Here is a 23,752-nt window from a genome sequence, read left to right on the forward strand (position 1 = left end):
CAGCCGCTCGGGCCTCTGGGCAGTGTGAGAAGGCAGAAAGGCGGCTCCGGGCCAGAACAAAGACAGTGCTGGCAGCCAGGGGAAGGAAGGCCCATTCTTGCACGAATCTTCGTGCATCAGGCCTCTAGTATAGAAATATTTGTTAATAAAGTACAGCAGAAGTCAGTAGGAGCAAAGCTGTTCTAGGCTAAAGAAATCATTCCAGATGGTAACTTGAATCAACAAGAACAAGAAATAAAGACAACCAGAAATGATCAATAAGGTCAATATAATAAAAGCTATAAATATGAACTTCTCCTTTCTTCTTCCAGCTTCTTTAAAAGATATAACCATTAGCCCAGCTGGTGTGGTTCAGTGGTTGGTCATGGTTGGATTCCCGGTCAGGGCACATGCCCAGGTTTCGGGCTCAGTCTCCAGTGAGGGACATGCAGGGGCAGCCGAGCAATGATTCTCTCTCTCCCTCTCCCTTCCTCTCTGAAATCAATAGAAATATATTTTTTTAAAAAGATATAACCATTATAACAATATATTGTTAGGTTTGTAACATTTATAGATACAATCTACACTAATAAAAGACAAAGATGCTAATTGACAGTACCTTCGCTAAGCCCCAAGCCACGCCCACCAGCCAATCAGAGCGACTATATGCAAATTAATCCAACCAAGATGGCGGCCGGCAGCCAAGGAGCTGGAGCAAGCAGGAGGCTTGGTTGCCTGGGCAATGGAGGAAGCCAAGCTTCCTGCCTGCCCTGAGCCGGCTGTGGCCTCTGCTCATGGCAACAAAGTTTCAATTATAGAAGACAAATAAATCCCAGATACCTGCTTCCAGCCAGCCTCCACTGGGAGCTGGGGTGGCTGGGGGAAGTGGCCAGCCTGCAAACAGCCCTCAGCCCCTCACCCAGACTGACCAGGCACCCCAGCAGGACCCCCCATACTGAAGGGGCTGTGGCCAGCCTGCAAACAGCCATCAGCCTCTCACCCAGGCTGGCCAGGCACCCCAGGGGGGACCCCACCCTGAAGGGGCTGTGGCCAGCCTGCAAACAGCCATCAGCCCCTCACCCAGGATGGCCAGGCACTCCTATATAATAAAAGGGTAATATGCAAATTGACCCTAACAGCAGAATGACTGGGAATGACTGGTCACTATGACACACACTGACCACCAGGGGGCAGATGCTCAATGCAGGAGCTGCCCCCTGGTGGTCAGTGCACTCCCCACAGGGGGAGCTCTGCTCAGCCACAAGCCAGGCTGACGGCTGCCAGTACAGCGGTGGTGGTGGGAGCCTCTCACACCTCCTCTGCAGCGCTAAGGATGTCCGACTGCAGCTTAGGCCTGCTCCCCGCTGGCAAGTGGACATCCCCCGAGGGCTGCCGGGCTGCCAGAGGGATGTCTGACTGCCAGCTTAGGCGCCCAACCCCCCAGGGAGCAGGCCTAAGCCAGCAGGTGGTCATCCCCCGAGGGTTCCCAGACTGCGAGAGGGCACAGGCTGGGCTGAGGGACCCCCCCCCCAGTGCACAAAAATTTGTGCACTAGTATGTATAATAATTATATCACAAAAAGCAGGGAAACAAAACTATGTTGGAGTAAGATTTTTCAATCTCATTGGAATTAAGTTGTTGTAAATCTGATGCTGACTCTAAGACAGTGATGGCGGACCTTTTGAGCTCAGCGTGTCAGCATTTTGAAAAACCCTAACTTAACTCTGGTGCCGTGTCACATATAGACATTTTTTGATATTTGCAACCATAGTAAAACAAAGATTTATATTTTTGATATTTATTTTATATATTTAAATGCCATTTAACAAAGAAAACTCAACCAAAAAAATGAGTTCGCGTGTCACCTCTGACATGCCTGTCATAGGTTCGCCATCACTGCTCTAAGACGTATATGGCAAGTCCTAGAGCAACCACTAAGGAATTAACTTTTTAAAAAGTGAAAAAAATCAATTAAAAATTAAACTGCTGCAGGAGTAAATATTCACTGAATGCAATAGAAAGCGGTAAAGAAGGGATAGAGGAACACAAAAGATATGAGACATACAGAAAACAAAAAGTAAAAATGGGAGGCATAACTCAACTATATCAATAACACTGAACATCAATGGAGTATACAGCCCTACCTGGTGTGGCTCAGTTAGTTGAGCACTGTCCTGTGAACCCAAAGGTTGCTGATTTGATTCCCCATCAGGGCTCATGCCCAGGTTTTGGGCTCAAATATTGATGTGAACATCAATATTTCTCTCTCTCTTTCTCTCTCTCTCTCCCCCTAAAAATCAATAAAAACATTTTTAAAATAAATAAACAAACAGAGTAAATAATCTATTCAAAAGGTAGATCACTAGATTAGGCTAAAAAAACCAAGATATAACTGTATGCTGTCTAGAGGAGACACACTTTAGATTTAATGGTACAAATCATGTAAGTAGCAGCCATAAGAAAGTTGTAATGTCAAGCAAATAAATTATTTTAAATGTTATTAGAGAAAAATAAGGACATTTTCTAATAAATGTCAATCCAACAGGAAACTGTAACATTTATAAACATGTATGTATCTAATAACAGAGAACCAAAAAAAAGTGTAGCAAAAACTCACAAAAATGAAGGTAGAAATGGAAAACTCAACAATAATTGAAGTCTTTAAGACTCCACATTCAGCAGACATCTAATAGACTCTGAATTATAAGGACTAAAACAGAACTCTTCATCCTCCCCTCCCCCCCTCCCCCAGCCCCCCCACCTTTAACCCCTAAAGTGCCAGGGAGCGCAAGCGCTTCCCTCCTGTCTTTCACCAAAAGTGCGCTATCATGCTCCTCCTGCAGTGTCACTATTAGTTGCTAGTAGTTCACTCTTTATGTGGGGCAAAAAATTTTAAGAACCTTAACTCAAAATGCCTTGGCAATTTTAGCATAGTTCCTAGGATATTGGTTGGCACTCAAAGGGTTAAAAATCTGCTCCTTCATTTCCTCTCTAAGTGGCAATTACAACCATCCAATTGCTCAGGCAAAAACTTAAGTTTCTGACTCTCACATCCCACATCCAATCAATATGTGAATTCTACAGCCTGTCCTCAAAACATATCCAGAATCCAATCACTTTTTCTATTTCCACCGTCAATCACGGGATTACTGAATTACACTACCTGGATTCCACCTTTCCACCCTGAGCCCTGTTATCTATCTTCACACAACAGCAAAGTGAACCTTCTATAACAAATTAAATGTCAAATTTTAAATGAAATCCAAATCCTTTCCAGCTTTATTTTCCACTTCTTTAACCACTACATTCTCTTTACACTGGACTTCTTTGTTGTCCTCAGCAAGTTATTAACCTGAATTTATTATACAACCCTATTTAAAAAATATCATTCATATATGTGTAAATGTATAAAAAAGTGAGAAAGGATAAGCCCTATTATACAATGTGAATAAAAATTATTTATAGGTAGTAGGATTATAGACATTTTTCATTTTTTCTTATTGCAAAAAAGATTTTTAATGTATGTAGTATTTATGCTTGTATGTATTACTATGTAATAAATTGTATAAAGAGCTGTGTATAAAATCCCCACATCCAGTGGTGGTAGCATTTAACTATATATGAAATCTGGAAATAAACCATGTGGTTTACAGAAAAAAAGAAACAAATTAAAACCCAAAACAAACATTGCCTACAGACAAAGCTTGTATTTACTAATATATGTTCCAGGCACTTTCATTCATTGTTTCATTTAATTCTTGTAATAACTCTGTGTGATGAGAATTATTATTTTTGTGTTACTCGTGCAAAATGAGGCCCAAAAAGGTTACTAGTAAATACATTGTTTGAAGTTGCAGAGCAAGTGGTGAAGCCCAGGTCTCTCTGGCTTGAATGGTCATGTTCTAAATGCAATTCTAGATTCTGCCTCATCACACTCATGTGCAATAGTGCAAACTGAAAGGACTGAGACAACCAGTAACAAAGGAAAGGGACACCATGTAGTTACAAAAGTGTTTACTAAACTAGAACTATGTAAAAACTGACGGGCATATTCCATGAAAAGGGAAAATATCGCATTTCATACACGAGCACAAGCAAAGTTATTATTTCATATGGAAATAGGCCAAAACACACCGATATGTTAACGTTGGTCCAGTTTGGACAATGGAACTCCGGGTGGTTTTTGTTTCCTTTTGCTTTATATATTCTAGATTTTCATGAACGCATCAGAACTGCTTTAAAACAAACAACAAAAAAGCTAAATTAATTTTCATGAAACAAAGGGAAAAGTTTTTGTTCTGTAATAAAGGAAGAACAGCCCAGTATGTTCCCAAACGGCTACAAATTTCAAATCTAGATTTAAACTAGATAAAAACTTAAGTATTATCCACAAGGCGATCTGGGGAGTCTTTCACAGACCAGTTTCCTGCAAGGGATTTTATGGAGCTCTTCATTTTTGTGTACAGCCTACGTTATAATGAGCCTAACGCGACTGGCGATGCCAGTGTAGCTTAGTTTACACTTTTCGACGGGAGGAAGGTAATTCAAAGGCATTATCACACTAGTTCGGGAATGTGTATCTTGCATGAAAGTAATAATACTTGAAAGAAATGATGGCAAGAACAAGTCGAAATGTTCAAAAATGCATGTTTGTCCCCAAAACGCCGTCTCCGGACCCGCAAACCTGTTCGGTACTGTTTGGGGGTCGGGGGTGGGGGACGCCAAGCGCTCAGCTTTCACGATCTCTTCAGCAAAACAATCCCCGCTTTAGTGAATGCGGCCGCCGCGAGGTCCTAGGGACGCGGGATTCTCCGGTAGGTGGGCCTCCGCCAGGGCTGGAGCCGGGAAACCGCCCGACTGTAATGGCGGCAACAGTGCGGAGCCTGACAGTGACTGCGGAGCTGGCTCGGCTCCACGGAGCAAACGCCGGCCCGGAGGGAGCGCGAAGGCTCCGACCAGAAGCAGGAAGCTCTGCCTAGAGCCGTAGCTCCAGGGCCAGAACTGTAAAGGACTGCAGACCCGCCCACCTTTTCCTGCTACGCACTCACGCGACTTCCGGGGCGGGGCGCAGGTCGGGAGCCCACCCACCGGGAAGCGCCAGCTCGCTGAGGCCCCGCCCCTCTGGGGATTTATCCGGGTGAGTTCCATTCCTAAGCTGCTTCTCTGCCGGGCTTGCTATGAAATGGTTCCTGCTGGGCAGCTTTCCAGAGCAAATGTTCCTGAATCGGCGGAGGAAGAACAGCAAGAATGAAAAGTTGGGGTTTTAGTTTGAAAGTGGAAAGTTTGTCGCTTCATAAACACTTGCTGAACTGTTACAGGGCAGTAGAAGCTGGGAAAACTCCAGGGCAAGAGGAATCGGGAAACTGAAGTAGGAAAGTTAAAACAAGGCCAGCCCTAACCGGTTTGGCTCAGTGGATAGAGCGTAGGCCTGGGGACTAAGGGTCCCAGGTTCGATTCCGGTCAAGGGCATGTACCTTGGTTTCGGGCACATCCCCGGTGGGGAGTGTGCAGGAGGCAGCTGATCGATGTTTCTAACTTTCTATCCCTCTGTAAAAAATCAATAAAATATATTAAAAACAAGCCCAAACACTGGGGGCAATTTGAAGCCAGCTTGTAAATAACAAGCCATTATCTTCCCCAGCCCAGAATTCTTGAGAGCAAATGGTTAAAAGCCTCCCTAAGGAGAGAATGCAGGGAAGGCAATTTTATTTTTTGCTCCCTAAACACAAAAGCCAGAAGTCTCAAGGCTTGGCAAGATAAAATTGCTAGGTGCGTTTCATGAATTCTGGGAAGGCCACAACAAAGTAAAGTGACCTGAGAATTAATCTGTACCAAGACATTCAGCAGAGGAATTCTGAAACCTATAGACAGGAGGGTATCTAACGCCTCAAACCCCACCCAATTCATCACTCTCCAGATTAGCTAAGAGCCCATCTGTGCACGTTATACCTGGAGATAGATTTGCTTGCCTTGCTTCTTTAATAAATGTGTTTGCTTTAATTGCTTTAATAAAATTGGCTTTATCACAATGCAATCAGGTTCTTTCATTTAAATTGATATATATGAGAAGACAAGAACTGGGGTAGGGACAGCCCTCTCCTTCTGACTCAGGGCTGTCTGATTACACCTCTCTGGTGTCTGTGAGAGGGACCTATAACAATGATTAAAGGAGTAGGTGGATGTTTACTTCCATTTTAACTCTACCATTAAAAAACCATCTTCTAAAACTACAACAGCAACATAAGGATGTGTGTGTGTGTGTGTTACCTGCAGTTGATTTGGCTCCTACTACCGGAGACTGAGTGATGTCCACAAAAGTCCTGTCCTCCATGACTCTGCTTGGGTCCTGTAGACTCATGTCCATGGCTTCTGTGTAGAGTCAATCCATCTCATATTTGGTCTTCCTCTTCCTGCTGCCTTTTATTTTTTCAGCATTATTGTCTTTTCCAAAGGAACCGCCTTTTCATGATGTGCCCAATGTACAAATAGCTTCAGTTTTGTCATTTTTGCCTCAAGTGATGTATGTTTCAGGCTTAATTTAATAACCAGATAATTAGAGGTGGGCTCTAGGACCCACCTGTTTGTCTTTCTGACCATTCAGGTTGTTCAGTTTTGAGTGAGTCCTTGACAAATCCCCTTCCTAGTATACACTGCATACTGTTAGTACCTTGGTGAGAAAATTTTAAAGAAGTATTTTGCTAGCATCATTTTCTTAAACTTTATTTTTGCTATGCTCTTTTTAAAAAATATATTTTTATCAATGTCAAGAGAGGAAGGAGAAGAAGAGATAGAAACATCAATGATGAGAGAGAATCATTGATCGGCTGCATCCTGCACACCCCACACTGGAGATCCAGCCTGCAACCCGGGCATGTGCTCTGACCAGGAATAGAACTGTGACCTATTCATAGGTTGACACTCAACCACTGAGCCTTGCTGGCTGGGCTGCTATGCTCTTTTTTACAAACTTGAATGGTTTATCCAAATCTAAACTTTAGCTAGTCATAATCTGGCTTCAAACCTGAACAGCCTTAGTGCCTACTTCCCCCATTCATCTTCCCTCTACTCAGTGTGCTTAGTTTGTTTGTTTATTTTAATTCTCTCCCGAGGATATTTTTCCATTGATTTTAAGAGAGAGTGGAAGGGAGAGGGAAAGACAGAAATATCCATGTGAGAGAAACACATCGATTGGTTGCTTCCTGCAAACACCCTGTCTAGGGCCTGGGCCGCGGAGGAGCCTGCAACTGAGTTACGTGCCCTTGACTGGAATGGAACCCGGGAATCTCTGGTCCAGAGGCTGACACTCTATCCATTGAGCCAAACCAGCTAGGGCTCAGTGTGCTTAGTTTAATTCTCACATAAAGCATACTGCCAAGAATTATGGAGCCAAAGGGGACCAGGGAATATAATGTGATTTAAGGAAACTGAGATAGGCCTATGAGCTCTCCACTAATCAGCAACAAGAAAGAGATTACAGCCTCTGGACCTTGGGAAAATAAGTATTTCTGGACATCAGTACAGTGATCTTTCCCTTTTACTTAAAAAAATATTTGAATAAGAGGGCATTCAGAAAGCCAAGAGACATATGAAAACATGCTCAAAGTCACTAATCATCCAAGAGATGCAAATCAAAACAACAATGAGGTACCATCTCACACCTGTCAGAATGGCTATCATCAACAAATCAACAAACGACAAGTGCTGGAGAGGATGTGGAGAAAAAGGAACACTTGTGCACTGCTGGTGGGAATGCAGACTGGTGCAACCACTATGGAAGACAGTATGGAGTTTCCTCAAAAAACTGGAAATGGAACTCCCATTTGACCCTGTGATCCCACTTCTAGGAATATATCCCAAGAAACCAGAAACACCAATCAGAAAAGATATGTGCACCCATATGTTCATAGCAGCACAATTCACCATAGCTAAATCTGGAAACAGCCTAAGTGCCCATCAGTAGATGAATGGATTAGAAAACAGTGGTACATCTACACGTTGGAATACTATGCTGCTGTAAAAAAGAAGGAACTCTTACCATTTGCAACAGCATGGATGGAACTGGAGAGCATTATGCTAAGTGAAACAAGCCAGTCAATGAAGGAAAAATACCACATGATCTCACTCATTCATGGATAATAAAGACCATTACAAACTTTTGAACAATAATAGATACAGAGGCAGAGCTGCCTCAAACTGATTGTCAAACTGCAGTGGGAAGACCAGGGAGGGTTGGGGGGCAGGAGGGAGGGGGGTAAGAGATCAACTGAAGGACTTGTATGCATGCATATAAGCATAACTAATGGACATAAGACACTGTGGGGTAAGGGAGGGCAGGGGATTGTCAAGGGCGGGGGGGGGGGAGGACACATATGTAATACCCTTTGTAATACTTTTAGCAAAAAATAAAAAAAAAAATCAAACTAGAAAAAAAATAAATAAAAATAAATTAAGGAAAAAAATTTTAAAAAATTAAAAAATATTTTAATATGAAAGAGCTGTGTTAGTGGGTACTCAGTAAGATGCTAAACAAATGACATTTCTGTGGGAAGCTTCATGTTAAGAAGGAAAGAGCAAAGACTTGGAAGTTCGATTTCAATTCAAATCCTGGCTTGCCACTTAGAAACTGAGTCATCACAAGCAAGTTACCTTACCTTTTCACACCAGTTTGCTAGACTTTTTGCCTTTAGTATATTATACTACTTTAGAGTATATCCAAGGTAAAGATCCCTTATAGGGTTGCAGTTATTTCCAAAATGTGATCTGTAATAGGTTTGTACTACATACGCTATGATTATTTAATTTTAAAACTATTTAAAAACTAGGGGCCCAGTGCATGAATTGGGCCATGAAAGGAACTGTGGGCCATGAGGCTGCAGTGGGCACAGGGGCAGGTCTCGACCCTTCCTGAGCACTCGCACCTGGCACCTCCTTCCACAGCTCCTGGTCCCATCTGGCAGCAGCCCCGCTCCCACCCGCTGACTGGCATGGAGTGATTGGGGCCAGCACTGGCAGCGGGTGTGAGAGGTGGCTGCTGGCCCTGATCGCCCCTCAGGAGGTAGGTGGAGAAGCCCTGAGGGGTGATCGGGGCTGGCAGCTGCCACTTGCACCTGCTGACAGCGCCAAGCGATCAGCAGGTGTGAGTGGGGCCAGTGCCGGCAGCAGGTGCGAGTGCCCAGTGGGACTGCGGTGCACGGGAGCAAAGAATTTTCAGTAAGCACCAGAGGCTCACCCCATGACAGCGATTGGCGCCCCACCTTGGTCTGGCGGCTCCACTCACCTGCTCCATCATCCTGCTGTGGCCAACGTCCACCATGTTCCGCGTGTGCCTCCTGTTGGTCAGCATACGTCATAGTGACCAGTTGTTCAGCTGTTCTGCCATTTGGCCTATTTGCATATTAGGATTTTATATATATAATTTATTATTTTTTGTTATTTTAATAACATATTGGAGCTATTGATAAAATGACACATTGCCTTGCCTTCATGAGGGCAGGGAGCAGATAATACAATGAACTGTTCATACAAGGCTGAATTAGTAATACTTTAAAAAGATAAATAGGGATGAGGGAGGAATAGTTAGAACTAATAGTCTGAAATCCCAACTTATACACTATTAGTACATAAATAAGCATATGGTTAAAACATAAACCATTTTTAACATATCTCTGAAAACTTATTCATTGAAAGAAGTCTTTCAAGTTATTATACCTGAACCTGATTGTTAAGGAGAGAGAAATCCTTCATGAAGAAAACAATATAATTAAGGACTATATAAAGCAGGGGTCCTTAAACTTTTTAAACAGGGGGCCAGTTCACTGTCCCTCAGACCGTTGGAGGGCCAGACTATAGTTTAAAAAAAAACTATGAACAAATTCCTATGCACACTGCACATATCTTATTTTGAAGTAAAAAAACAAAACGGGAACAAATACAATATTTGTATTTGCATGTGGCCCGCAGGCCGTAGTTTGAGGATCCCTGATATAAAGAAATGCTACAATGGGGAATCCACAAAAATCAATAATTATCCAAAGGTTAATTTGGTATTCCATATTAATAGAGTCCATGTGGGGAAAACACTTAACATTTTAACATGTTTGGGACTCAGCCAAACAGGTACTTATTTTTTAAGAATATTTGTAACTCTTCCCCTCTGAAAATTTAAGATATATAAGAAGCCCAGATATTCTGAGCTCAACTTCCAGGACAAACCCAAACTCAATTGTTTTTAAGAATAAAAGCAATGGTCACCCTGCTTCCAGGTGCCGGAGAACAGAGAATGGTACCTTTTTTTCCGAGAGCGACATAAAATCCCACACGGTACTGAAAGCTCTCCAAGAGTCAATAAATGTTTTTTCATATAGTATTTCACCTAGTCCCATTACTGTAGTCCATTATTATAGAAAAACATCATTTGAACCAAAATATTACTTAAAACTTCAATTTACAGAACCAATGACCCTAACGACTCCTGGCATTACCCCTGGATTTGGCAAAAATGGAAACAAAGTTCATGTTTTAAATAAATGTATCAATAACGGTTACATATTAAAATACATTTACGTTCTAAGTGCAACTCTAACTTTCCAGTATTCTCAGTATGCCTTTCTACAAGCTTGCCCTTCATGCGACTTCTGGTTGAATTATCCAGCCAGTCAAGAGGCATTCACTACGCCTCCAACGCAGCTCAGAAGCAAAACCATCATTTTGTTTGCCGTAGTCTGAGAACTTTAACTCAGCTCCTGGGCCCCCGTGAGAACACCCGAGACCGACGGCGCACCGAGTCCCGGCGCCTCCCTCTCCAGCAGGTTCCCAGATCTAGTTCGGTTCTGACGTTGGCCCGCGCACAGCGCATGCCGGTCCCTCGGCCTCGAACCCTCAGCAGGCGCCGCCCGCCGCTCCTCGCGCCCCTCCCCCGCCTGGGGAAGTTGCGTCATCACGCTCGCTCGCCCTGTCCCCGGATGCACTTTTATATCTGGATTCTTAGAGCGGACTCGGAGCTCCACGGTGCCCTGCGCGCTCAGCACATGCGCGCCGGCTCTGCTCCCTCTTCCTCCCCTTACACCAGCCTCCACCGCCCGGGCAGCCGCCGCCACCGACGAGTCAGGAAGTTCAAGATGGCCGCCGCCGAGGCTCCGTGTCTGCGGGAACAGTCGGAGTAAGTCTCTCAGCAGTACGGAAGGCCGGGGCCCTGGGGACTGCGGGGTGGCAGACGGTGGAGACTTGCACCGGCGGGCGGGAAAGTTCAGGCCTAACGGCGAGAGCAAAACTTTGCCTTTCTCCGCCCGATACGTTGTGGGGCGGGAAACGTGGGGCGCGGGTGGGCGGCCGGCCTGCGAGTTCCACTCCCGGAGGCCGCGTCTGTTGAGTCGGAGGTGGCCGCGGCCTGCCGCGCGTCCTCCTCTGGTAGGCGTGGGCGCGAGCGGCCTCTACAGGTCCCACGCGCAAGGCAGGGCGTTGCGGCCCGGTGCGGTCGCGCCTTCCCGGTCCTCCCGGCGGTCCTCCCGGCGTCCCGGGCCGCCGCACTCGCAGCCTCGGTGCTGGGGGTCCGAGGAGCCGAGCGGCACCCGGGTTCGCCCGGAGACGTGTCTTCCTTCCGCGTGCAGTGCGGGTCGTGCTGCTCCGGGGTCAGCTTTAGAGCCAGAAAGCCGCGAGGAGCAGGGGTGCTAGGGTCACCCTTTGGACCTCCCACAGCGATAGTTTGTGCACTTCCTTTCGCCACCCCTGGACTCTTCTTTACTCCATCACCCACCCGAGGTTTTATTGGCAGCTTATTTGCCAACTTGTAAACGTGAGACAAAGTAAGACCAAGTCCTTGGGTTTAAGGCCTGGCGTTCGGGCCTGACTGTAGCGCTCCTTCGGGAGGACCCCTGAAAGCGGTAGTGGACATGGCCAGCTCCCTCGGACCCGGGCACTTTCCTGTAGTTAAGCCAATATAATATAGTGGATGCGGCCGAGAGGAATGCATACCTGTATGCGTTGCAGAGGCTAACCATTGCTTAACTGAAATCACTATATTTGTTTTTCGTGTGTGTGTTGAGGAAATCTCAAACGAGAACATAAAAGAGAATGGATTTTAAAACAATATTCCTATATTGTTTTTGCATCAGCATTATCTGACTTGTTTCCAGCCATTTTAGAAAAGAGGTAGATGAAGCCCAGCAACTTGGGATTGAGAGATAGGAGAAATCTTTGCCACCAGACGGCCCAACACTTCATTGCTGTGCAACCAGTGGGACACCTCAGTCCTGGGCTTTACTCAGCTAGACAGTGAAGTTTTTCATGAAGGACTATTGAAAACTGCTTTATTATCTTCACATTTGACTCAGAGAGGACAGCAGATGGAGTCTAAAGTTTTAACTAGAGTTTGCCTCATTTTGTGCCTCCTCGAGGTCACAGTGTGGCACTGTTACAGTGTTTTTGCCAGTGCAGTACACATCTTATGCGGTGCAGTGGTTGAACTAGAGGTCGGGGTTTGAGTCCCCTTCAGGGCTCCAGCCCAGATTGTGCACTCATCTACACTGAGTGGCCAGATTATTATGACCACCCCATCAGTACTTCATTGACACTTCCAAAAATACTGAATATTGAAAACTTCCTAAGCAAATACTCGCAAGGTTTTATTATTATTATTATTTGCATAACTAATTCACTTCATTGTACTGATGGGGTGGTCATAATAATCTGGCCGGTCATAATAATCTGGCCACTCAGTGTATGTTTCTTTCTCCCTTCTCTCTCAAATCAATAAAAAACATTTTTAAAAATTAAAGTCCTATAGTATCATGGTTCATTTTATTTCAGGAACTGTTCAGATTCACTTTGAGGAGTCATTCAGCTACATTTTATTTACATATTCAAATACTAGATTTGATAGTAATAAGTAACTTTTTTAGGCCTTTGCAATGTGAGTGATACTGAGATAGTCTTTAATTTTACTTCCCCTCCCCCACAGAACATTGGGTATAAATGGAATATTTGGTTTATATGTGTTCCATTTTCAATTATTTGAAGATGTTTAACAAAACGGTTTGATATGAAAGCAAGTACTATGTATGCTGCTCATACTGAATGCTGGATATACTGTAGTGTCTGAACAGTTCTTTAGAGGATACTGAATAGTTTATATGGATGCTATTCAAAGTTCTAATTTAGAAAAAGTAAATATTAAAAAAACAGTTTTAAGCTTCCTGAAGGCTTTCTAGGGCTTTTACATTTGTCACTCATTAGCTAACTCAGCCTTTTGGATGGTTTTAAACATTTACTTTAAAAAATATATGTGTGCGTGTGTTATATAAAAAATACATTTATATATATATATGTATATATGTATGTATATGTGTGTATATATATGTATATATATATTTGTTAATCCTCACCCAAGAATATTTACCTTCCCCCTTTTTTAGAGAGAGAATGGTGGGGGGGGGGGGAGAGAAAAAACATCGATGTGAGAGATATACCCATTGGTTGCCTCCCACACATGCCCCTGCCAGAGCCAGGGACTGAGGTACGTGCCCTTGGTCAGTGCCCTTGATCGGAATCGAACTCTCAGTCCACAGGCTGATGCTCTATAATCACTGAGCAAAACTGGCCAGGGCTAAACATTTACATTTTTACATGCATTGACTTGTTTGTACTTACCAAGCCAGGAACTGCTCAAAGCACTGAACAAATATTAACTCATTTAATCCTTATAATGGCCCGATGGTGGTAGATACTGTTATTTCCCATGTTTTACAGATGATACTGAAGCACAGAAAAATTAAGTTAACTTGGTCAAGGTTGTACTAAGTGACAGACCCAAGATTTAAACCCAGGCAGTCTGGTTTTAGAACCCAGCTCCTATCTATTGTATAGTCTGGTCTGCCACTATACATTTTAAAAACAGCCTTTAAGGCTTGAAATAATTTTCATTTATTTCCAGTGTCCCAGAAAGATCCACTTTTTATGTGATAGTTTTAATTCTTTGAAATATAATCCCAAACCTGATTTAGAAAAGAAGTAGGTCAAGGAAATTGTTTTAAGAATAGTTGGTCTTGCCCGGCCAGTGAGATTCAGTAGTTGAGCATTGACCCATGAACCAGGAGGTCTCAGTTCAATTCCTGATCAGGGCACATGCCTGGGTTGTGGGCTCAATCCCCAGTGGGAGCATGCAGGGGGTGGCCAATTGATGATTCTCTCTCCTCAATGTTTCTCTCTCCCTTCCTCTCTGAAATCAGTAAAAGTGCATATGTGTATGTGTGTATGTGTACATACACACATAAAAGAAAGTCTTGGGGGATTCATTCTTATTTTTACTTCTCCGTTAGTTCTGTATTAAAGTAGTTTAATTTGTTAGAGAAACAGGCTTAATTACTTATAAAGAAGCAATTGCATTCCCTTTGCTAACCATTTTGTCTCCAAAGCATAAATTGAATGCCCCCCCAAAAAGATATCAAAAAGAATATTCTAGGGGAGGAGGGGGAAACAATGTGAAAAAGGAAGTTAAAATAACACTTGTGGTTGGTAACTGGTCACTTTATTTTAAAATTGTTCATGGCTATTGTGCCAATGCCCCAAGACCTGGGTTGTTTGAAGGGTGAAACTGGTACATTGCATTTGACAAAACAAATGAACAAATACTGTTAAACCCTTTCATATTGCCTGAACTTTTAACTTAGCTTTGTTTCCAAATAATGTGATTTGAAAGACATTAATCAGCTCTCAGTCAGTATTGTTTTATGACAAAACTGTTGTAGACCAGGTTGGTATAGACCAGGGGTGGGCAAACTTTTTGACTCGAGGGCCACAATGGGTTCTTAAACTGGACCGGAGGGCCGGAACAAAAGCATGGATGGAGTGTTTGTGTGAACTAATATAAATTCACAGTAAACATCATTACATAAAAGGGTACGGTCTTTTTTTTTTTTTTTTTTTTTTTTTTTTTTTTTTTTTTAGTTTTATTCATTTCAAACGGGCGGATCCGGCCCGCGGGCCGTAGTTTGCCCACGGCTGGTATAGACCTATACACCTGCTAATGTGTGTTAAATTGCAAAATGTAAATTTATACATATGGAATTTATATACAGTAGTCCCTCTTTTTCACGGGGTATACATTCCCAGACCTCCAGTGAATGCCATAACCACAGATAGTATCAAATTCTACATATACAGGCATACCTCACTTTATTGCACTTCACAGATATTGCATTTTACATGTTGAAGGTTTATAGTAACCCTGCCTTGAGCAAGTTTGTCTGTGCCATTTTTCCAACAGTATTTGCTCATGTCATGTCTCTATGTCACATTTTGATCATTTTCACACTATTTCAGATGTTACTGTTATTATACTATGGTAATCTGTCATCAGCGATCTTTGATGTTAGTACTGTACAGCTCAGCTGATGGATGGCATTTTAGCAATATTTTTAAATTTAGGAATTGTTTGTTTTTTTTTTAAATATATTTTATTGATTCTTTACAGAGAGGAAGGGAGAGAGAGAGTCAGAAACATCGATGTGCCCACAACCCAGGTACATGCCCTTGGCCGGAATTGAACCTGGGACCTTTCAGTCTGCAGGCTGATGCTCTATCCACTGAGCCAAACCAGTGCAGCGGTTCTCAACCTGTGGGTCGCAAACAATGAAAATACATCCTGCCTATCAGATATTTACATTACGATTCATAACAGTAGCAAAATTACAATTATGAAGTAGCAACGAAAATAATTTTATGGTTGGGGGTCACCACAACCATAAGGGTTGCGACATTAGGAAGGTTGAGAACCACTGGTTAGGGCTAAAGCATAACTTTTATAAGCATTGTGACTGTCTTTATTGTGACATTCACTTTCTTTTAGTGATGTGGAACCAAACCTGCAATATCTCCAAAGGTATACCTGTACTATGTTTTTTCCTATACATACATATCTGTGAAAAACTTGAGATTAACAATAACAACTAATAATAAAATAGAACAGTCCTTTATAATAAAAGGCTAATATGCAAATTGTCCCCTCAACCAGGAGTTTGACCAGAGGGTGGGGTCGGCCAACCTCCTGTGTCCCCTCCTCCCAGCTAGCCAGGTCAGATCAGTCCTGATTGGGGTGGGCCGGCCGGACCCCACCCATGCACAAATTCATGCACCAGGCCTCTAGTTATAACAATATACTATAGTAAAAGTTATGTGAGTGTGGTCTCTAGCTCTCAGAATATTTTACTTACTGTATTCACCCTTCTTGTGATGATACTATTACCTTACAAGAAATATATTTTATTGATTTTTTACAGAGAGGAAGGGAGAGGGATAGAGAGTTAGAAACATTGATGAGAGAGAAACAACAATCAGCTGTTGACTTGTTGAGTTCAAGTTTTCCTGATTTACCTCGTCAGACTGCAATTATTATTTTCTATAAAATTGAACCCGGGACCCTTCAGTCCGCAGGCCGACGCTCTATCCACTGAGCCACACCGGTCAGGCGTATTCACCCTTCTTGTGATGATACTATTACCTTACAAGAAACCTTTCCCTAAAGCTTTAGAAGAAAGTTGTTAATGATGATCCTAAATTAGCTGCCTTAGCACAAGGTCATTATATGTAATATGCCATTGACTTGTTGAGTTCAAGTTTTCCTGATTTACCTCGTCAGACTGCAATTATTATTTTCTATAAAATTTGCCTTAGAGATCAACTGAGGAGGGTAAATGTCTGCTCTATGCCTAATTCCAGTGTGGGAGAACTCTAGGATTATTAAGGTTAACCTAGCTGACCCTAAGATGCTTGTAGCATTTTTATCAGTAACCTAATCATTTCTTGAGATAACATTAAATTACAATAGAAACGGTGTCACTCATGGGAATGACTCTCAAACACTGGGTATCATGATGTACATCCTGATTCTCAGAAGCATTAGGAGCTAGAAAAGCTTTTGGTAAATTCTTAAGAATTTTGAATGAAACTTGGCAGACTTGTAAATTACAGAAAGCTTTAGAAAAAGGTTCAAAGAGCAGGTTTTTCTTGGTGAGGGAGGTGATTAAATCATTTAGGGTACTGCATTCAAGAAATAGGTATGTGTACTGTGAAGCACTGGAAATATACCTGAGCAAGAACAAAGTGCTGTCAAAGGCAAGAGTATGGTATAGCCCAGTGATGGCGAACCTATGACACACGTGTCAGAGGTGACACGCGAACTCATTTTTTTTGGTTGATTTTTCTTTGTTAAATGGCATTTAAATATATAAAATAAATATGTTAAATGGCACTTAAATATATAAAATAAATATAAAAAATATAAATCTTTGTTTTACTATGGTTGCAAATATCAAAAAATTTCTATATGTGACTATGTGACACAGCATCAGAGTTAAGTTAGGGTTTTTCAAAATGCTGACACGCTGAGCTCAAAAGGTTCGCCATCACTGGTATAGCCAGTATAAACCATCTGTAGTGTATTGAATACAGTTTTTATATGTTATTCTATATAAACTAGAGGCCCAGTGCATGACATTTGTGCACTGGGGTAGGAGGGCTGTCCCTAAGCCTGGCCTGCGCCCTCTTGCAGTCTGGGACCCTGGAGAGGCTCACGCCACCGCCGCTGCACTCGCCAACCATGAGCCCAGCTTCTAGCTGAGGAGCGCTCCCCCTGTGGAAGTGCACTGACCACTAGGGGGCAGCTCCTGCCTTGAGTGTCTGCGCCCTGGTGGTTAGTGCGCATCATAGCAACCGATAGTTCTGCCATTTGATTTGCATATTACCTTTTTATTATATAGGATCATTTAATAGATGGAACAAGTACTTATTGAGTACCTTCTATAAGTTAGATAGTATAGGTCTTAGGGATAGAGCAGTGGATTAAACATTAAAATTTTGCTCTCATAGGGTTTGTGTTATAATAGGAAGAGACCAACAGAATTATATTAGGTTGTGGCAACTTGGAGAAAAATTAAGCAAAGAAAGGCAATATATGTGTGGTAGGGTGGGTGTTGCGATTAAAATGAATTGATCAGGGAAACTTAACTGAGGAAATATAATTTGCACAAAGAATTGAGGTTGGCAAAAGAACCAGCAATATATACAACTGGAGAAAGCATTCTAGGCAGAAGAAACAGTAAGTACAAGTACCAAGGCCCTGAGATATACCTGTTCAAGGAGAGCAGTGTAGCTGAAGTGGATGAGTGTGAGAGGAAAGTAATAGGTTCAAAATATTGAAGTTGGGCAGATTTTTTGAGGCCTTGTAAAGAATTTTAGTTTTGACTCTGAATGGAGTAGGAGGCAACAATCAAGTGTCATGCAGAGTAGTGATAACGCTCTCATTTTAAAAGCATCCATCATAAGGAAGAGCTCTTGACTAATTTGGAATGTAATACCAGCCTTCTTGTTAGCTTGCTGTGTGACCTTAGGCACATTCCTTAAGTCCCTTGAACTTTAATATCTCATCTGTCTTGGAGACATATGGAGAGACAATATTTCTTGAGTACTTTGTGTGAACCATTGCCAAGACAAATCTCTGATTTGTCAATACTATTATTTCCCCAGTTTTTACAATTGAGGAAACTGAGGCACAGAAGTAACTTGCCTAAGGTTATATATACTAGGTGTGTCATGTTGGAGATGACATTTTAATAAGATAGTTTGACTCGAGCATCCATGATCTTTGATAGTATTCCTTAAAATAACATTCTTAGTATTAGTCCTGCCAGCTCCAGTGTCATGATGAGTAAATATATTTATTTATCCAGTATCTGAACAATAATAACAGCTTACTTTTTTGGCACTTGGTTTGTGCTAGGCATTGTTGTAAACCTTAACATCTATTGCCCTGTGCAATCTTCACAACAAGCTTAGGGGTAGATGCTATTATTTTTATAATTTTTCCACTTTATACATGAGGTGCCTACAGACCAGAGAAATCTTAAACTTGCCTAAGTCTGCACAACTAGTAAGTTGAACCCAGGATTTGAATCCAGGTAGTTTGTCTGTGGAAACTGCCTAACCATCCAACTATTCTTCTTTACTTAAAGGGTCTTCAGTTACTAGTAGCTTGATCTGAATTTTATACTTTGAGCACTTAGTGTTTTACCTGAAAATCATTCTCAACCTTTTAAAAGGTTCTCCATACCTATCCCCATATCTTGAATTAGCCTAATTCAATTTGTCTCAGACTTTTCCCCCTGTGAGTCAAGGTTCATATATCTCACATGGATTTTGGCATGAAAGATTTCTGGGCAAGGATTGCCTATAGGAGGGTGTAGCCTTATACAAAGGTGTAACCTATTTTCTAGTTTTGTGATTTTTCCCTCCTCCACAATCAAGCTATGTTTTTATGTTTGTTTGTTTTAATACAAAGATATTACACTTTCTTTTTCCAAGTCTTTTGAGAACATTTGAAGATCCAGAGAACACTACTATATTTATTCTATCTTCTCATACCCTATTAGAAGTAAGCTCAAACTAAAACCTGACTCTCACTAGAAGACACAGCTTCCTCTGCAGCTCTATTTTAATATTTTTTTTATTTCCCAGAGTCTATAGTACCAGAAATGGATATTGGCAATCTGACACCTAAAAAATTCAAAGTACTTGCCATGTGGTAGTTATGTTCTCCATATTCTGCACCCCCCTTGTTGTTCATTGAAAACTTTTCAAGCAAACTCCAGTGTGTCCTTTATTGAGCACAGACTTGGCTGGAAGGTCAGACTCTTCTTCAACCCTGCCATAATGACAAGGTCATTACAGACCATCCATCCAACAACCTTACCTTGCAGTTCCTAGGCCTTTGATTACAGTGAGCCTATAACTGTATCTCAGCCACTCCCTCCCAGAATCTCATGCTATATCTTGTCATCTGGAATTGGTCCACTGAGATCTTAACTTTCATTAGACCATTTACTTCCACATGTTTGATGCCCTGACAGCACTGATCTGCTTACAGTTGGCTATATATAACTATCCCCCTTTTCACTTTTTTTTTCACCCTAAAGTACCTCTTTCTCCTTCTGGTTAATTTTTTACTCATTCTTTAGGAGAATGTTGCAGTGTTACTTCCAACTCATGTACCTTCCCAATAAACATTTCTTATTCTACCCAAAGTACCTGCTTAACAAATAGCTTGGGGTTTTTTCTGTAATTTCATTCAAGATACTTCCCTTGACCATTTTCAAAATGATTTTAGGTGTTCCTTTAGTGTTCCTTTATTCATGTCATTATCCCACAATGCCCTTATTTGTGTAATTATCATTACACTTTGTTTTCCTCTGGACTATCATTTTCTTGAGGAAGGCAGGTATTGGTCTTGTACATCTTTTGTTTTCCTGCTACCCACCTTAATATCTACATTTAAGTATAGGTGATCTTTAAAAAATGGTAAAAGAGATTGAATGAATAGATTTATTCATAACTTGCAAGGAGCTATTTGATAAACTTACTGAAAGTACAGGAGTGTATAATTAGAAGGATTTTGACAAAATAATTCCTATTTTCCTCCAAAAATAGTATGAGTTCATTAATTCAGATAAATTACAGTCTTGTTTTGATCTCATTCTAGGATGTGATAATACAGTATGGAGTGACTTTAAAGGGTAAATTTAAATGTTGTTGTCGTAGCCTGTGTTTTACCTGGGAATACTGAACAGCATGGATTTAGCCAAATAATTTAGAATCATAAATTCTTTAACTGAGCATAGCTCAAACAATTAAGTACAAAAGCCACTGAACATATTTTTGGAAAATAATCTCTTCATTTGAAACTTAGCTGAGCAAATACTGGGTTAGACCATGTGAAATTGCTGATTTTGAACTATTATTGATTTGAACTATTATTAACCTGCAAAAGACCCTTTGATATGGCTCAATGACATGATTCTCAGTGGCTGCTACAGGTCAAGAGTCTGTAACTCCTGGTTAGTTTACTATGAAGTTTTAACACGTGGAAGGTGTATTTATACTATCAACATCAGCCACCAGTGCACATGATGGAGTGCTATTTTGGGTATGCTCAATATTGGCCCCAGAGATTTTTTTTTTAAGTATGCTTCTGAATTTAAAGTGGAAAAAGAGATTAGTCTCCCAAATAGGTCTATGTGTTTAATAAAAGAAAATGGGGCATTCTTTTGTGTATTCGATTGAAATGTATTTTATCATTATTTTGTTATGATCATGAATGCTTGATAAATTATATGATTTTAAAATGTGTTTGATACATTATAGGATGGAAGATGCTGATAATTCTGAAAAGAGTATACATGAAGAAAATGGTGAAGTATCAGAAGACCAATCTCAAAATAAGCACAGTCGTCACAAAAAAAAGAAGCATAAACACAGAAGTAAACATAAGAAACATAAACATTCCTTAGAAGAAGACAAGGATAAAAAACATAAACATAAGCATAAACATAAGAAACACAAAAGAAAAGAAGTTATAGATGCTTCTGACAAAGAAGGTTTGTCTCCAGCAAAAAGAACTAAACTTGATGATTTAGCGTTGCTGGAAGACTTGGAAAAACAGAGAGCCTTGATTAAAGCTGAACTTGATAATGAGTTAATGGAAGGAAAGGTCCAGTCAGGGATGGGGCTCATATTACAAGGTTATGAATCTGGCTCTGAAGAAGAGGGGGAAATTCATGAAAAGGCAAGAAATGGAAATAGGTCTAGTACTAGATCTTCCACTACCAAGGGGAAACTTGAACTTATGGACAATAAAAATAGTACAAAAAAGCGAAGTAAAAGCAGATCCAAAGAACGGACTAGACATAGGTCTGATAAAAAGAAAAGTAAGGGAGGTGTTGAAATAGTTAAAGAGAAGACAACTAGGAGCAAATCAAAGGAGAGGAAAAAGTCTAAAAGTCCATCCAAAAGAAGTAAGTCTCAAGATCAAGCAAGAAAATCAAAATCTCCTACCCTTAGAAGGCGATCTCAAGAGAAAATTGGGAAGGCCAGATCTCCTACTGATGACAAGGTTAAGATTGAAGATAAAAGTAAGTCAAAAGATAGAAAAAAATCCCCAGTTATAAATGAAAGAAGTCGTGATCGAGGCAAAAAATCCAGATCCCCAGTTGATTTAAGAGGTAAATCCAAAGACAGAAGGTCACGGTCCAAAGAGAGAAAATCAAAACGGTCTGAAACTGATAAAGAAAAGAAGCCAATTAAATCTCCCTCTAAAGATGCTTCTTCTGGGAAAGAAAATAGGTCACCCAGTAGAAGACCTGGTCGTAGTCCTAAAAGAAGAAGTTTGTCTCCAAAACAACGTGATAAATCCAGAAGAAGTAGATCTCCACTTTTAAATGATAGAAGGTCTAAGCAGAGCAAGTCACCTTCTCGAACTCTGTCTCCCGGTAGAAGAGCTAAGAGCCGATCCTTGGAAAGAAAACGAAGAGAACCAGAAAGGAGACGACTTTCTTCCCCAAGGTAACTTGTTTTCAAAATGTTAGTGCTTTTTACCAATGCACCAAATTTTAAAGGAGAAACTAGAATTTGTGACAATGAAAGATGAGATAGTAATGAGTTTTATAGTTTTAGGTATAATCCATTCCATTTACTGTATTTACATTTGTACTTTTGTCATTGTGTATCTTGGTTGTGGACAATTTATAAATACTGAACTTGATGATAGAAACCTTTATGTTTTCAAGTTCTTAATTTAGTATCTAACTTGCAGACTCATTCCTTTAAATCCAAGTAAATTGACAGCTCTGTATACCCATTTATGGGGAGGGAGTATACTTCCTAGAGGGGATTATTACTTCATTGGACAATATAGGCTGAAATTTTCAACTTTAAAAAGTTAAAAAAAGAGGTATCAGTTTTAAGGTTTGTGATCTGTCTATTCTCTTGAATTGGCATGATTTTGAGTTCTAACAATATTAATTGAAACTATAATTGCTTTTGGCCCCCAAACACAATGAAATTGAAAGTGGAAATTTTTTTTTGTTAATTTAAATATTTATAATCTGTTGCAAAAAACAACAACATCCCCTTAAGTTTAGGAAGAATGGTATAAGAAACTATTTTTTACTACTAATAATAATGAAAATAATTCATATTTGTATAATACATTCGATCCATCAGTTCTTTTCTCAAATTCTCGTGATTCTCTCAGGAAAGTGACTGTCATGCTTAATTTATAAATGGAAAAAATAGATTGATCCTATTTACCAGGGAAAAAAATAGATTGATCCTACTTACTAGGATTATAGAAGTAATAAATAGTTAAGACACAGAAAGGATTTTGGAAGGGAGGGGTTGGGGAATTGTTTAGACTACTCTAAAGTACTTTAGAAACAGATTTTTAGCTATCTTTATATTCAGTGATTAGGCATGTGAAATTATCGGCCAAGTTTCACTTAAGGGAATATTGGCTTATTCTGTGTAAGGATATGAATTCCTGTTCATTTATTATTACATATTAACATTTACTATCTATGTGTTTAAATAAAAAAGCTAGACTCAGTTTATCATATTTTTCAAGAAATTTCAATAATGCTTTTTTTAAAGAGCTCTATTTTAAAGAGATACTCTTGACTCTTTACTTCTAAGTTACATTGTAATGAAATGGCCCCATTAGCTTTCTTGCATTGAGGCCGTTGTTAGTGTTACTGATTTGTTATGTAAAGTTAATGATCCTGGTCTCCGTCAATTTGCTTTCAGTTTGTGAACGATATTTTGAAGAATTTATTAAGGACTAGAGTTGAATTTTTTAAAACAAATATTTTTTTAATTACAGAAGAAATATTAATTAAAGAGAAATTCAAAAAATGCAGAAGCATATAAATTCTTTCCCTCTCTCTTTTTCCATTGC

General features: G+C 40.7%; 1 protein-coding gene and 1 long non-coding RNA gene across 14 annotated transcripts in view; one reads left to right on the forward strand and one right to left on the reverse strand.

The window, feature by feature from the left end:
• Window positions 1-4,265: 4,265 nt before the first annotated feature.
• LOC111828048 lies at window positions 4,266-6,771 on the reverse strand. Its single transcript, XR_002831805.1, has 2 exons — window positions 6,247-6,771; window positions 4,266-5,198 (listed from the first exon to the last, which is right to left on the reverse strand). It is a non-coding gene; the product is annotated as an uncharacterized LOC111828048 (long non-coding RNA).
• Window positions 6,772-10,169: 3,398 nt separating this feature from the next.
• Window positions 10,170-23,752, forward strand: part of PRPF4B (pre-mRNA processing factor 4B) — a 59,567-nt gene continuing 45,984 nt past the window's right edge. For 6 of the 13 annotated variants that reach the window (XM_023763012.1, XM_023763013.1, XM_023763014.1 and 3 more), the window contains exons 1-2: window positions 10,170-11,137; window positions 21,166-22,362. In XM_023763012.1, coding sequence (XP_023618780.1) covers window positions 10,605-11,137; window positions 21,166-22,362 — 1,730 coding nt within the window. In that variant the 5' untranslated portion in view covers window positions 10,170-10,604. The remainder of the gene's footprint in view (window positions 11,138-21,165; window positions 22,363-23,752) is intronic. The other 7 variants (XM_014464858.2, XM_014464856.2, XM_023763007.1 and 4 more) reach the window with 3 other exon arrangements.

This window comes from Myotis lucifugus, unplaced genomic scaffold (assembly GCF_000147115.1).
Source record: "Myotis lucifugus unplaced genomic scaffold, Myoluc2.0 scaffold_272, whole genome shotgun sequence".
NCBI lineage: Eukaryota > Metazoa > Chordata > Mammalia > Chiroptera > Vespertilionidae > Myotis > Myotis lucifugus.